Source organism: Ranitomeya variabilis, chromosome 6 (genome assembly GCF_051348905.1).
Source record: "Ranitomeya variabilis isolate aRanVar5 chromosome 6, aRanVar5.hap1, whole genome shotgun sequence".
NCBI lineage: Eukaryota > Metazoa > Chordata > Amphibia > Anura > Dendrobatidae > Ranitomeya > Ranitomeya variabilis.
This window is the reverse complement of record NC_135237.1, coordinates 194,257,212-194,271,376: the sequence shown is the minus strand read 5'-3', so window position 1 is coordinate 194,271,376 and position 14,165 is coordinate 194,257,212. Positions and strand designations below refer to the sequence as shown.

Here is a 14,165-nt window from a genome sequence, read left to right as displayed (position 1 = left end):
ACCCATAGACTAGACAAAGGCCTAATTTACATATCCTAAACATACTTTAGAAATACATTCTAAAGTTCAGTGTGTAATGTAATAAAGAGACTGTTTGGTAGGATATTTAGCCATGTAGACAACTGATGGAGGTTCTGGTGGCATGGGAGACCTGACCGGTTCCCTTTAAGCCAGAAGCTACAGGGCTGTAGTGTGGCCCAGCTACTCTGGTTCTGCATGTACTGGCCTCCCTCTACAATCAGTGTTCCCCAACTCCAGTCCTCAAGAGCCACCAACAGGTCATGTTTTCAGGATTTCCTTAGTATTCCACAGGTGATTAAATTCCTGCCAGTGAAGGTGATGCAATTATCACCTGGGCCATACTAAAGAAATCTTGAAAACATGACCTGTTGGTGGCTCTTGAGGACCGGAGTTGGGGGAACACTGTTCTACATAAACATCATGTCCCTGTAACCGCTCACCTGCTGTTCCATTCTCTGCACTGGCAGATCTACTCTGCTCCAGTCAGAATGCTTCAGTCCCTCTGGGAATAACTGAGACACAGTCGAAGGATAACTTCAAACAATTTACTTTCGTTTTCTCTCAGCTCATCCAGTTCCATTATCAGTTACATCAGGTTTTACAGTATACATCACTCCAGCTTTCCCTTTCTTTCTTCCCTCCTCACACAGCTCGAGCCCGGGTCCTACCATCTCATACGGCATTTCAGTGTCCTCCCTGTCCAGATTCCTTGCCTTATGTGGGGTTCCCTCAACAGCTGTTTCGCCCCAGCTCCGAGGGCATGAGCCCACACAATCATCGCCGCACGGCAAGTGACCTTCTTTCCTCCTATGTCTACTGTTAAATATGACCTTCGTCCACTAGCTGCCTATGCTTGCATGTTTCTGGCCAAAAAAACCACAAAAAATTGGTGCAACAAAGTCCAAAGAATTATGCCAAAATCTTTATTAAATATACAAAACAAGAATCAAACAGTAGTAATGGGTTAAAATCTGCTACAGAATACACAGAACGCATGGAAATGCAGGATCTCCACTGCGACAGCAGCGAGGCACTGTGCATTTGGAACAAAGGGCACCAATAGCCACTGCAGACTCCATAGTAAAAATGCTTAATAGTAACAAAAAAGAAAGAAGAGCCTGCTAAGATAAAGAACCAAATGGCACATAGGTAAAAGAGTAACCCAGTAAGGTACCTGATCAGCTGATGACACAGGGAGACCGCGCATTCCAAGCCCACCCCAGGGGTAATCCTAAGTAGTGATGAGCGAATATACTCGTTACTCGAGATTTCTCGAGCACGCTCGGGTGACCTCCGAGTATTTTTTAGTGCTTGGAAAATTAGTTTTTCTTGCCGCAGCTGAATGATTTGCATCTATTAGCCAGCATAAGTACATGTGGGGATTCCCTAGCAACCAGGCAACCCCCACATGTACTTATGCTGGCTAATAGATGCGGCAAGAAAAACTAAATCTCCGAGCACAAATAAAAAAAAAAACTCAAGTCACCTGAGCATGCTCGAGAAATCTCGAGTAACGAGTATGTTCGCTAATCACTAATTCTAAGTTAGACCACTAAAGTTGATTAACCTACGCAATAAAAACATGCAGACATGTTTCGCTTTTCGCAATGCATCCTTGGGAAAGGAAGCCGCCACATGCATCGTGGAGAGCCGGGAGAACTTAGGGGGCCGTTGGAAGGCAAGTACCGTATATACTCGAGTATAAGCCGACCCGAGTATAAGCAGAGACCCCTAATTTTGCCTCCAAAAACTGGGAAAACTTAATGACTCGAGTATAAGCCTAGGGTGGAAAATGCAGCAGCTACCGGTAAATGTCAAAAATAATTAATTTTACTTTTATTGGTATCTATTTTTGAGACATCAGTAGGTTAAGTGTTTTTGAATATCCATATTGAATCAGGAGCCCCATATAATGCTCCATATGGTTCATGATGGGCCCCATAAGATGCTCCCTACAAAATACACCCCATATAATGCTGCACAAATGCTGATTATGGCCCCATAAGATGCTCCATGCAGTCATTTGCCCCATGTAATGTTCCATAAATGCTATATTCACCTGCTCCCCGTTCCACCGTCGACAGCCTCTGCTGCATCCACTGCACTGACTGCTCAGAGGGCGGCACGTACTAATCGCATCACTGCGTCAGTGCAGAGGATGCAGAAGACCCAGCGGCTGCCGGCGACGGTGGAACGGGGAGCAGGTTAATATTGCGCACTGCTTATACTGACCTGCTTCTTGGTGAGGTCCCTGCTTCCCCGGAACCAGCAGCTTCTTCCTGTAGTGAGCGGTCACATGGTACCGCTCATTACAGTAATAAATATGCGGCTCCACCTCTATGGGAGTGGAGTGGGGTCCATATTCATTACTGTAATGAGCAGTACCATGTGACCGCTCACTACAGGAAGAAGCTGCCGGCGCCGGGGAACCAGGGACCACGCCAGGAGCAGGTGAGTATGCTTAGACAGCTGCCACTCCACCTCCCCTGCCGACCCCTGGGTATGACTCGAGTAAGCAGAGGGGCAATTTCAGCCTAAAAAAATGGACTGAAATTCTCAGCTTATACTCGAGTATATACGGTATTATCCATTTCTCACCCCCCCCCCCCCTTCCCCACACACACACACAAATATAGATCCCAGGGCCTGAAGGAGAGTCTCCTGGAACCATCCAGGACCGCTCCCTGCACCATATGCGGCGACTTCAGAGCTCCGTCCCCGGCATATAAGACGACCCCCGACTTGAGAAGATTTTCAGGGGTTAAAAGTCATATTATACGCTGGCAAATAAGGCAAGTTTCAGCATGATTATACTTTCAACAGTTTATGATTGGGGCGCCTGGGAGAATACCCATAAGACCCCCAAATCTATTCTCAAACGTATTAAAAGGAAAAATAAGAGTAAACCGCGTGTATATTTTACATAGTCTGATCCTGATTCCTCAGACACCAATGTCTCAATGCTCAGAGCAGGCGCTTGGTAAGCCTGCAGTGCTGTAAGTCAGATCGATGATCTGACAGAGTGCTGTGCAAACTGTCAGATCACCGATCTGTGATGTCCCCCCCTGGGACAAAGTAGAAAAAAAAATTTCCACATAAAAAAAATTCCTAAATAAAGAAAAAATATATATATATTATTCCCATAAATACATTTCTTTATCTAAATAAAAAAAATAAAATAAAAGTACACATTTAGTATCGCCGCGTCCGTAACGACCCCACCTATAAAATTATATCACTAGTTAACCCCTTCAGTGAACACCGTAGGAAAAAAAAAAAAAAAGGCAAAAAACAACGCTTTATTATCATACCGCCGAACAAAAAGTGGAATAACACGCGTTCAAAAAGACGGATATAAATAACCATGGTACCGCTGAAAACGACATCTTGTCCCACAAAAAACGAGCCGCCATACAGCGTCAAAGAAAAAAAGAAAAAAGTTATAGTCCTCAGAATAAAGCGATGCCAAAATAATTATTTATTCTATAAAATAGTTTTTATCGTATAAAAGCCCAAAACAAAAAAATGATATAAATGAGGTATCCCTGTATTCGTACTGACCCGAAGAATAAAACTGCTTTATCAATTTTACCAAACGTGGAACGGTATAAACGCCTCCCCCAAAAGAAATTCATGAATAGCTGGTTTTTGGTCATTCTGCCTCACAAAAATCGGAATAAAAAGCGATCAAAAACTCACGTGTCCGAAAATGTTACCAATAAAAACGTCAACTCGTCCCGCAAAAAACAAGACCTCACATGACTTTCTGGACCAAAATATGGAAAAATTATAGGTCTCAAAATGTGGAGACGCAAAAACTTTTTTGCTATAAAAAGCATCTTTTAGTGTGTGACGGCTGCCAATCATAAAAATCAGCTATAAAAAATGCTATAAAAGTAAATCAAACCCCCCTTCATCACCCCCTTAGTTAGGGAAAACTAATAAAATTAAAAAAAAATGTATTTATTTCCATTTTCCCATTAGGGTTAGGGCTAAAGTTAGGGTTAGGGTTTGGATTACATTTACGGTTGGGATTAGGGTTGGGATTAGAGTTAGAGGTGTGTCAGGGTTAGGGGTGTGGTTAGGGTTACCATTGGGATTAGGGTTAGGGGTGTGTTTGGATTAGGGTTTCAGTTAGAATTGAGGAGTTTCCACTGTTTAGGCACATCAGGGGCTCTCCAAACGCAACATGGCGTCCGATCTCAATTCCAGCCAATTCTGCATTGAAAAAGTAAAACAGTGCTCCTTCCCTTCCGAGCTTTACCATGCGCCCAAACAGGGGTTTACCCCAACATATGGGGCATCAGCGTACTCGGGACAAATTGGACAACAACTTTTGGGGTCCAAGTTCTCTTGTTACCCTTGGGAAAATATAAATTTGGGGGGCTAAAAATCATTTTTTGTGGGGGAAAAAAAAAAAAAGATTGTTTATTTTCACGGCTCTGCGTTGTAAACTGTAGTGAAACACCTGGGGGTTCAAAGTTCTCACAACACATCTAGATAAGTTCCTTGGGAGGTCTAGTTTCCAATATGGGGTCACTTTTGGGGGTTTCTACTGTTTGGGTACATCAGGGTCTCTGCAAATGCAACGTGACGCCTGCAGACCAATCCATCTAAGTCTGCATTCCAAATGGCGCTCCTTCCCTTCCGAGCTCTGCCATGCGCCCAAACAGTGGTTCCCTCCCACATATGGGGTATCAGCGTACTCAGGACAAATTGGACAACAACTTTTGGGGTCCAATTTCTCCTGTTACCCTTGGGAAAATACAAAACTGGGGGTTAAAAAATCATTTTTGTGAAAAAAAAAAGAATTTTTATTTTCACGGCTCTGCGTTATAACCTGTAGTGAAACACTTGAGGGATCAAAGCTCTCAAAACACATCTAAATAAGTTCCTTAGGGGGTCTACTTTCCAAAATGGTGTCACTTGTGGGGGGTTTCAATGTTTAGGCACATCAGGGGCTCTCCAAACGCAACATGGCGTTCCATCTCAATTCCAGTCAATTTTGCATTGAAAAGTCAAATGGCGCTCCTTCCCTTCCGAGCTCTGCCATGCGCGTAAACCGTGGTTTACTCCCACATATGGGGTATCAGCGTACTCAGCACAAATTGTACAACAGCTTTTGGGGTCCATTTTCTCCTGTTACCCTTGGTAAAATGAAACAAATTGGAGCTGAAATAAATTTTGTGCAAAAAAAATGTAAATGTTAATTTTTATTTAAACATTCCAAAAATTCCTGAAGGGTTAATAAATTTCTTGAATGTGGTTTTGAGCACCTTGAGGGGTGCAGTTTTTAGAATGGTGTCACACTTGGGTATTTTCTATCATATAGACTCCTCAAAATGACTTCAAATGAGATGTGGTCCCTAAAAAAAAAAAAATGGTGTTGTAAAAATGAGAAATTGCTGGTCAACTTTTAACCCTTATAACTCCCTAACAAAAAAAAAAAAATTTGGTTCCTAAATTGTGCTGATGTAAAGTAGACATGTGGGAAATGTTACCTATTACCGTAAGTATTTTGTGTGACATATCTGTGATTTAAGGGCATAAAAATTCAAAGTTGGAAAATTGCAAAATTTTCATAATTTGCCAAATTTCCGTTTTTTCACAAATAAACGCAAGTTATATCGAAGAAATGTTACCACTATCATGAAGTACAATATGTCACGAGAAAACAATGTCAGAATCACCGGGATCCATTGAAGCGTTCCAGAGTTATAACCTCAAAGGGACAGTGGTCAGAATTGTAAAAATTGGCCCGGTCATTAACGTGCAAACCACCCTTGGGGGTAAAGGGGTTAAAAGTAAAGAACCCTTTTTTTATCCTTTGCATTCAAGATCTAATTGGATGGACAAATTCCAAGAACTGGTGGAAAGGGATCTGAAAATTTTGAAGGATACTGAGATCACTCACCTGTCCAAATCTAATCTTTCGCATAAGGAATGTGCCGCCTTAAAGGAAATAAAAAAAATACGTCTGATATCATCAAAATGTCGGCTAAAGGCAGAGTAGTTGTAATCGAATTCTCTTGATTATAGGAATAAGACTTTTGAATTATCTAATCAGGGGACTTATGAAAAATTATCATTCAATCCCACACTGGGCTTTCAGCTTGAAATGAACAAATTTATTCTTGATAGTCTTTCCTTAAAATGTACTGACTAAAAATCAAGTGGACTTTTTGGAGGTTAAGCATCCTGTTTTGCCAATTATGCATTGTTTACCCAAGATCCATAAGCAGGATGCATTCCCTCCTATGAGATCGATTGTATCGGCTCAATCAATGAGCATATGTGTTAGTGGCTTGATTCACTCTTGCAACCACTAGTGCACATGACTCCTGGGTATATACAGGATTACAGAGACATAGGCTTTTTCAACTAAAATATGGTCATCTCCGTTTTCTTGGCTTAGTTGTGAAGTGAGGTCACTATACTTGCATCCCTGATTGTGTAGCTATGGAGGCTTTAAAATTCCATTTGGTAAAATTCAGTAGGTATTCTCAAGATTTGATGAATTATATTTTACAGGTCACATTTTATTTATTGACAATTTTTTTTTTTTTACTACGGTCTGGAGTGGCCATGGGTGCCAAATTCTCGCCATCTCTGGAAAATCTTGTTATGTCTTTCTGGGAATATAATTTGTATTCAGATCTGAATATTTACAGCTCGCAGATTGTGTGGTATGGTAGATACATCGACGATACGCTCATTATATGATTTAGTCCGGTATATTCATACCAATGAATTCAATCTTAAATTTACCTTTGTTAGTGATCCTATAAGTATTTCTTTCTTGGACCTTCGTTTGCAGGGTAAATCTGGTGAAATAAATTAAACTAAGACGTTTTCCAAACCATTTGCTGGGAATACAATATTACATGCATCGAGAAGTCACCCTAGCCACTTAAATCCATACCGGTTGGAGAATTTGTTCGCATTAAGTGGAATTGTAATGTTCATAATTTGACAGATGAATTTGCTCATTGTTCTCAGAAATTAAAAAAACGTAATTATCCAGATTGGAGATTGACTAGGGCACACAATTATGTTTCTAAAAGAAAAGAAAAAAAAAAAACACGGATTGATTTACTTGATTCTCGTAAAAAAAACAAAAACACACTAATTTTCAACAAAAAAACTTTTTTGTGCCTTCAGTATAGTCCCCAATTTCATGAAATTAAACAAATTGTCACCAAATATTTGCCCATTCTTGGAGATGATACTCTAAGCAAAATTTTACAGTCTGGATGCAATATAGTTGTGAGGATGGCGCCTACTATTGGCAACATGATATCACCCAGTTTTTATACGTCTGAGAAGAAAAATAGAACATGGCTCACATGTACAGTTTTTTTCAAATGTGGAAGAACTGATTGTACCACACGTAGACAAACTACCAATGTCAAAACATTTACCAGCTTTAAGGCTATGTGCACCCGTATAATGGTCCACTGCGGATTTTTCCGCAGCGGATTTGATAAATCTGCAGGGCAAAAACGCTGCGTTTTTGCTGCAGATTTATCGCGGTTTTTCTGAGGATTTCACTGCGGTTTTACAACTGCGGTTTTCTATAGGAGCAGCTGTAAAACCGCTGCAGAATGTAAACCGCTGCGTTTCCGCGCGTTTTTTCCGCAGCACGTGCACAGCGTTTTTTTTTCCCCATAGGTTTACATTGCAACGTAAACTCATGGAAAACTGCTGCAGCTCCGCAGCGTTTTCCGCATCGTGTGCACATACCCTTATACTAGAAAGTTTTTTATAAAAAGTTTTATTAATTGCAATTCCACTAACGTGGGTTATAAAATTGATTGTTTGTCTTGTTCAAAATCATACATAGGCTGCACGACTCGCAAACTGAAATGCTGCATTTCAGAGCATTTACGTGATATTTTGGAACTTTCTAGTGATAATAGAAATTTATCTGCAGTAGCAAAACATCTCAGACAGCCATTCAAGGAGTATAATTTCTCTTCCTGCCTATGGCATAGAAGTAATTCATTCCTTACCTCAGGGAGGAAATATACAGCGACAGCTTCTAACTATGGAAGCTTTCTGGATTTATTATTGGAGCACTAGATCTGCTAATGGTCTAAAACGTAATGAGGTAATGTTTCATTACTGAGTCACGCAGTGGTATTCATTTGGAATATATGGTCCTTTTTTTTCCTCTTGTTTCTGTTCTTTAAGAGGATACAAATTTTGCAGATATATATTTGCATACTTTATATTTTTTACCATCCTGCAGATTGTATTGTATATATCAACATCTCATGTTTTTATATGTCTATTTTATGACCTTTCTGGTCTAATTTACAAATGTCATGTGATTCCTTCTGTATTTCTGATTGGTCTTTAGAGATTTATAAACTTGTCTTGCTGATGGTAAGATGAGGGCTTTGACAAAGATCACTGCTGTGATCGAAACGCGTCGCTCTGTCTGCTCATCTGTCATTTAATGTCCCGGATTCTCACATGGAAATTTTAATGATTTTCTAAATAAAGGAGTATTCATTTTTTTATCAAAGGAGCTGTAAGAGATCTCTTTTTCAATTATCTGGGACATATTTTAATTTGGAGCATCTTATGGGGTGTATTTTGTATGGAGCATCTTATGGGGCCCATCATGAACTGTATGGAGCATTATATGGGGCTCCTGATTCAATATGGATATTCAAAAACACTTAACCTACTGATGTCTCAATTAATTTTACTTTTATTGGTATCTATTTTTATTTTTGAAAGTCTTAAATCTAAAAATTAAAAAAAAAAAAAAAAAAAAAAAAAAAGTTTGTTTTGACAATTACAGCCTACAGAAGCCTTGCATGCAATGACTTCGACTCCTAGCCTTATCTGAAACCCGGAATCTTTTTGGCAAAGTTTGATGTACCAGGCCTGTTGAATCAGTAAGTCAAACCTCCAACTAAGGGTACTGTCTCACAGTGGCACTTTGGTCGCTACGACGGCACGTTCCGTGACGTTCCAGCGATATACTTACGATCTCGCTGTGTCTGACACGCTACTGCGATCAGGGACCCCGCTGAGAATCGTACGTCGTAGCAGATCGTTTGAAACTTTTTCATCGTCAAGTGTCCCGCTGTGGCGGCATGATCGCATCGTGTATCAAAGGTGTGCACGATATTGTATACGATGTGCGCACAGTAACCAACGGCTTCTACATCGCAAATACGTCATGAAATTATCGCTCCAGCGCCGTGCATTGCTAAGTGTGACCACAGTCTACGACGCTGGAGCGATAATGGAGCGACGCTGGAGCGTCACGGATTGTGCCGTCGTAGCGACCAAAGTGCCACTGTGAGACAGTACCCTAAGACTCAATTTCTCAGACCCCAACTTCACAGCACTGACTCCCTGAGCATGTACATAAAGCGCAGCACAAATTCATCTCAACAAGAAGCAGAGAGCCTTAGATAAGGAACAGAACAGACATTTATATGACATTCATAACTTTCCCAAATTATGAAAAAAATATTCAGCACAAATTTGTACAGTTGTTCAATGTTGTATTATATATTTTATTATTTGGTTAGACCATTTGATACTGACTCCACAGACATGGTTGTAACAGTGGACAAAGCATTCTATAACTGTTGCCCAGCATTGATAAATTAGCCCACATATGTTTAGAGCCTTGAAAAGCATTTGAGTAGGCTGTAATTAGTTTACTTTCCTATTGGAAAGTGACAGATCTTGTTGCCATGTTCTAGGAAAATCTTAATCTGACACCAAGGATCACTGGTTGTGAACTACTGCACTAACTTGATGCACATATCCCAATCAAGGCTGTACTGAAATATATGAACATACAATCTACGGTTCATGATATTGCTGTCAGGTCATCCAATAAAGTGAAAATTAGCTCTTCTACAAAGAACATACATAAGATTAATTACCCTGAACTTGAATCTGCGATGAGGCCACTTCCACATGATGGTACCTCGCCAGTTTCTGTACCACCGTTGTCTGTATTGAATGAAAGTGAAGTAGAATATGAAGACTATGGAGCTGAAGATACTGGTGAATACACAGAGACCTCAAGTCAAGATGAGCATGTACCTGATGGAGCAGCAAGAACGCTTTACTCAACATGTATTAAATGATCTCAGAGACCTTTCATTGTCAAAAGAAAGCTGAACTTCTTGCATCTAGGTTGAAAGAAGAATCCTTTTCATGATGATGTCAAAGTGTGTTATTACTGAAACCGAAGTAACACTAACACAATTTTTCAGTTGATGGACCAATGGTGTACTGTAACAATGTGAATGGCCTCTGAAGAACGGAATCAAGAGTATTTTCTTGCAGATTGGCGATTGTTTATTGACTCATCCCAGAGAAGTTTGAAAGCATTATTGCTTCCCAATGGAAATATGAAGCCATCAATCCCATTGCTCACTCATGTACTCTAAAGGAAAGTTATGAAAATATGTCAGTTTTGGATGCTATACAATATAAGCATTAATGGAATATCAGGAGTTTTGAAAGTGATTGGTCTGCTAATGGGAATGCAAGGTTTCACAAAATATTGTTGCTTCTTGTGCTTATGGGACAGAACAAATACAGTAGAGCATTATGTTAGTCATGATTAGGGACAGAAACATCTATGCTCCAGGTAGCGACAATGTTCAGCATAATCCTTTAGTTGCTCCAACAAAAATCTCTTCCTCCACTAAATATAAAGTTGGAATTGATTAAAAACTTTCTGAAAGCCATGGCAAGGACAAATTCACATGGGTTCCAGTACATTTCACCAGCAAGACTGAAGGAAGGGGTATTTGTTGGTCCTCAGATCAGAGAACTTATGACAGGTGATGTGTTTGAAGGAACTCTAGATAAGGGATTGAGATCTTAGAAAAGCGTCAAGTGCATCTGTGAAAAATTCTCAGGAAAAGAAAAATCTCTGGAATATTTTTGCTGAAAAATTTTTTTTTTTTTTTTTACACTTACTGCAGAGTGTAGTAAATTGTTAATATGAAAGTTTTTCATTCTAAAGTGGTCTTCCAATAAATGTATTGTATGTTCTATCTAAATGACTATTATTGTATCAGAATGATTAAAAGCCTGACGTTACCATTTTACCACAGTAAATTTGTCACCCCCAAAATCATATGAGCTGTGGCCACCGGCATCAGGGGCTCATCTACAGCATTCTGTAATGCTGTAGATAAGCCCCCGATGTAACATGAAAGATGAGAAATAAAGGTTATATTATACTTAACCAGGGGCCGTCCCGCTGCGGTCCGGATCCGATGGGCGTCGCGGTCCAGTCCAGCACCTCCTATTTTCATACGATGACATCTCCTCTTGTCTTCTTGCTGCGGCTCCAGCGCAGGCGTACTTTGTCCGCCCTGTTGAGGGCAGAGCAAAGTACTATAGGTGCGCAGGTGCTGGGCCTCTGACCTTTCCCAGCGCCTGCGCACTGCAGTACTTTGCTCTGCCCTCAACAGGGCAGACAGTATGCCTGCGTCGCGGCAAGAAGACAAGAAGAGGACGTCATCGTATGAAGAGAGGAGGCGCTGGACCGGACCGCAACACCCATCGGACCTGTACCGCCCCTGGTAAGTATAATATAACCTTTATTTCTCATCTTTCTGGTTACATCAGGGCTTATCTACAGCATTACAGAATGCTGTAGATAAACCCCTGATGCCAGTGGCCGCAGCTCATATACGATTTTGGAGGTGACAGATTCCCTTTAAACATGAGCCATGTATGAGGGAGTCTGAGTTAGTGTCATGGAAATTGAGGAGGCGGAGTTGGAGTCGAAGATTTAGCCTACCAACTCCACAGCACTGCTCAGAAGGGAAGCAACATATTGGAGTTCACATTTTCCTGGACTGGTTTGAGCATGCCTTGTCACATTGGCAGAGCCCTTGAGGTACCAGAACAGCAGAAACCCCATAAGTGATCTCGTTTTTCAAACTACGCCTCAATGAATTCACCTAGGGGTGCAGCGATTGCCATATACTCGTGTATAAGCCAAGATTTTCAGCACATTTTTTTGTGCTGAAAACACCCCTCTCGGCTTATACACACACACGTCATTGCCAGTGGGGAGGGAGGGGGGGGAAGCAGAAGACATCATACTCACCCTCCTGGTGTCATCGCTGCATATCAGCCCTGGCACCTCTCTTCCGGTCTTCCTTCCTGTGCTGAGCAGTCATGTGGTACAGCCCATTAAAGTAATGAATATGTACGCATCTCCACTGCTATAGGCGAGGAGTACATATTCATTACTATAATGAGCGGTGTCACTGACCGCTCAGTACAGGAAGGAAGACAGGTAGAGAGATGACGGCACCCGAGATGCAGGGACTGTTATGCAGCGCCAGGAGGGTGAGAAGGACTGGGCGAGGGTGAGCAATGCGATATACACCTGACCCCATTCCACCGACGTGCTGTCTTCTGCATCCTCTGGCTGTGATGTTCAGGTCAGAGGGCGTGATGACGTGATCAGTGCGCACCCTCTGCCTGAATAGTCACTGCAGAGAGTCGGCGACGCCAAGGAGCAGCAGACAGACGAGAGAGCATGGAATTTTTTTTTTTTTAAATCACAGCAGCAGCATTATATCGGGCCATCATCAACCTTTGTGCCGCATTACATGGGGCATATTTTTCTATGGAGCATCTTATGGGGCCATCATTAACCTTTATGGAGCATTATATGGGGCATGTTAATGTATGGAGCATCTTATGGGACCCATCATAAACTTCATGGAGCATTATATGGGGCATCCTATGGGGTTCCTGATTCAATATGGATATTCAAAAACATTTAACCTACTGATGTCTCAATTTTAATTTTCTTGGTATCCATTTTTATTTTTGAAATTTACCAGTAGCGGATGTGACCACTCTCCAGGGACTCCAGTGATACAATAACAGGAGCTAATCCTCTCCACTGGATCCCTCTGCTGCCGTGAGTTCAGCAGAGTTCATAATGTCACTTGCAGCACCGCTGCGTGGGAAAATTCTTATGCAGCACTGCCGTAAAGTGAGAGCAATGAACTCATTGAACCCTCAGTGATAACACTGCAGGAGCCATTGTCTCCTGTCAGTGTCACTGGAGGCCTATCGAGTGGCCACATCTCCTGATGTGACTGCTCTATAGGCGAGATTGTCATGGGACAATCATTATTAAATGGAGTACATCGCACCAGGCAGTATGTGTTTTGTTTTGTTTTTTTGCTGGAGATCAAGGGCGCCGCATGGATTGGCAAAACAATAAAGATAGGAAAAATGAGTGGTGTTTTATTTCATTAAAATACTTTATATGTTAAAGGATAAATAAGCACAGCCTACAAATACAATAGAATACAATACAAATACAATAGAATACAGGATTAGTAATGGATAGGTGTCTTATCGACACCTCTCCATTACTAAGCCGGCTTAATGTCACCTTAAAATACAAAGGTGACATTAACCCCCTATTACCCTATATGCCACCCCTAGAGAGCAGTGGGAAGAGAGGCTAAGTGCCTTAATTGGCACATGGGAGCAGGTGTTTGTAGCTGGGGGGGGCCCTAATATCCATGGCCCCTTCCTAGGCTATGAGCATCAGCCTGCAGCTGTCTGTATAGCCTTTTCTGGCTATTAGTTATAGCCTTTTCCCGCTATTAGCCTTTCCCACATCATTTTTTTGGGGGGTCCCCCTATTTTAATAGCCAGTAAAGGCTAAGTATACAGCTGCGGGCTGATTCATAGCCTGGGAAGATCCATGGATATTAACCCCTTCCTAGGCTATAAAACAATCGGCCACTGGGGGACTTCAACTACCCTGAAATAGATTGGGGAACAGAAACCTGCAGTTCCAGCAAAGGTAATCGGTTTTTGACAACTATGAGAGAATTACCTTTCACAACTGGTTCAGGACCCAACAAGGAGGGGGGCACTGCTAGACCTAATATTAACCAACAGGCCAGACCGCATATCAAATATAAGGGTTGAGGGTCACTTGGGGAATAGTGATCACAAAATAATAAGTTTTCATGTAACCTTTAATAAGATGGGTAGTAGGGGGGTGACAAGGACACTAAACTTCAGGAGGGCAAATTTCCAACGGATGAGAGAGGATCTTGGTGCAATTAACTGGGACGATATCCTGAGACACAAAAATACAC

At 41.4% G+C, this 14,165-nt stretch overlaps 1 protein-coding gene across 4 annotated transcripts in view; it reads right to left on the bottom strand.

Moving 5' to 3' along the window:
- Positions 1-14,165, bottom strand: part of GRB10 (growth factor receptor bound protein 10) — a 469,634-nt gene that overhangs the window by 372,449 nt on the left and 83,020 nt on the right. For 2 of the 4 annotated variants that reach the window (XM_077269356.1, XM_077269358.1), the window contains exons 1-2: positions 6,944-7,108; positions 6,790-6,845 (exon numbers count right to left, since the gene is read on the bottom strand). The exons of the other annotated variants lie outside the window; for them this stretch is intronic. In XM_077269356.1, the coding sequence (XP_077125471.1) occupies positions 6,790-6,845; positions 6,944-6,965 (78 nt within the window). In that variant the 5' untranslated portion in view covers positions 6,966-7,108. Of the gene's footprint in view, positions 1-6,789; positions 6,846-6,943; positions 7,109-14,165 lie in introns of those variants that run through there. 4 annotated transcript variants of the gene reach the window in all.